General features: G+C 77.3%; 1 protein-coding gene across 5 annotated transcripts in view; it reads right to left on the bottom strand.

Annotated features, from left to right (window-relative positions):
• B3GNTL1 (UDP-GlcNAc:betaGal beta-1,3-N-acetylglucosaminyltransferase like 1) overlaps nucleotides 1–493 on the bottom strand; it is a 72,214-nt gene extending 71,721 nt beyond the window's left edge. For 4 of the 5 annotated variants that reach the window (XM_017524709.2, XM_017524707.2, XM_017524708.2 and 1 more), the window contains exon 1: nucleotides 442–487. In XM_017524709.2, the coding sequence (XP_017380198.1) occupies nucleotides 442–456 (15 nt within the window). In that variant the 5' untranslated portion in view covers nucleotides 457–487. Of the gene's footprint in view, nucleotides 1–441 lie in introns of all 5 variants that reach the window. The other variant, XM_017524711.2, reaches the window with a different exon arrangement.
• Between the last annotated feature and the right edge of the window lie 341 nt (nucleotides 494–834).

Here is an 834-nt window from a genome sequence, read left to right as displayed (position 1 = left end):
AGGCAGGTGCGCAGGGCAGGTGTGTGGGGTGCAGGGCAGGTGTGCAGGAGCGAGGCAGGTGCGCAGGGCAGGTGTGCGGGCTCGGAGAAGAAAGGCCGGGGAGGCGGGCCGAGCCAAGGCAGGTGTGCCGTCATCCACCCCGACCAGGTGAGGGCGAGCAGGCAGCCGCCTGAGCTCCGGGCCCGGAAGTTTCAAAACCAGAACGCGGAAGGCCGGTGAGGAGGCCACGCTCGCGGGACGGAGCGCAGGAAGCGCGGCCAGAGCTGCAGGTCCCGCCGCGCCCGCGGCCTCCAATCCCGGGCGTCCCCCGCACGCGCAGCCGCGCTCGCCCGCGGAGCCGAACCGCTGCTCAGGGCCGAGACCCGGTAGGCGAGCCCGGAGCCGGAGAGGACGCGAGGGCGCGGTGCGGAGGGCGAGGACCCCTCCCGCCGGGGCACCTACCACGTGGGCCTGCATGGCCTGGCGCTCCCCAGACGCCCCGCCCACGCCAGCTCCGCGCGGCCTACAGCGCCTGCGCAGGGGGCACCAGGAGGCGGGTCTGAGGCCAGGCAGCCTCCAATTGGTGCAGAGCGGCGTCCATCGGGGTGGGGCCTGCCCGGGGGCGTGGCGCCTGCCCGGGGGCGTGGCGCCTGCCCGGGGGCGTGGCGCCTGCCCGGGGGCGTGGCTGCGCGGGGCGGGGCGGGGCCTTCAGCCCGGGGCCACACCCCCGTCCCGGGTCACCGCTGGGGCCTCGTCCCGGCCGCGGCAGCCTCTCGCCTTCCCCTGGGGCGCGCGTCACTGTCTCTGGGGCCCCGTAGACGCCGCCGCGGGGAAGGCGCGGCTGTGCGAGGGTGG

This window comes from Cebus imitator, unplaced genomic scaffold (genome assembly GCF_001604975.1).
Source record: "Cebus imitator isolate Cc_AM_T3 unplaced genomic scaffold, Cebus_imitator-1.0 Scaffold36, whole genome shotgun sequence".
Classification (NCBI taxonomy): domain Eukaryota; kingdom Metazoa; phylum Chordata; class Mammalia; order Primates; family Cebidae; genus Cebus; species Cebus imitator.
Note: the sequence above shows the minus strand (reverse complement) of the source record. Positions and strands in the feature narration are given on the sequence as shown.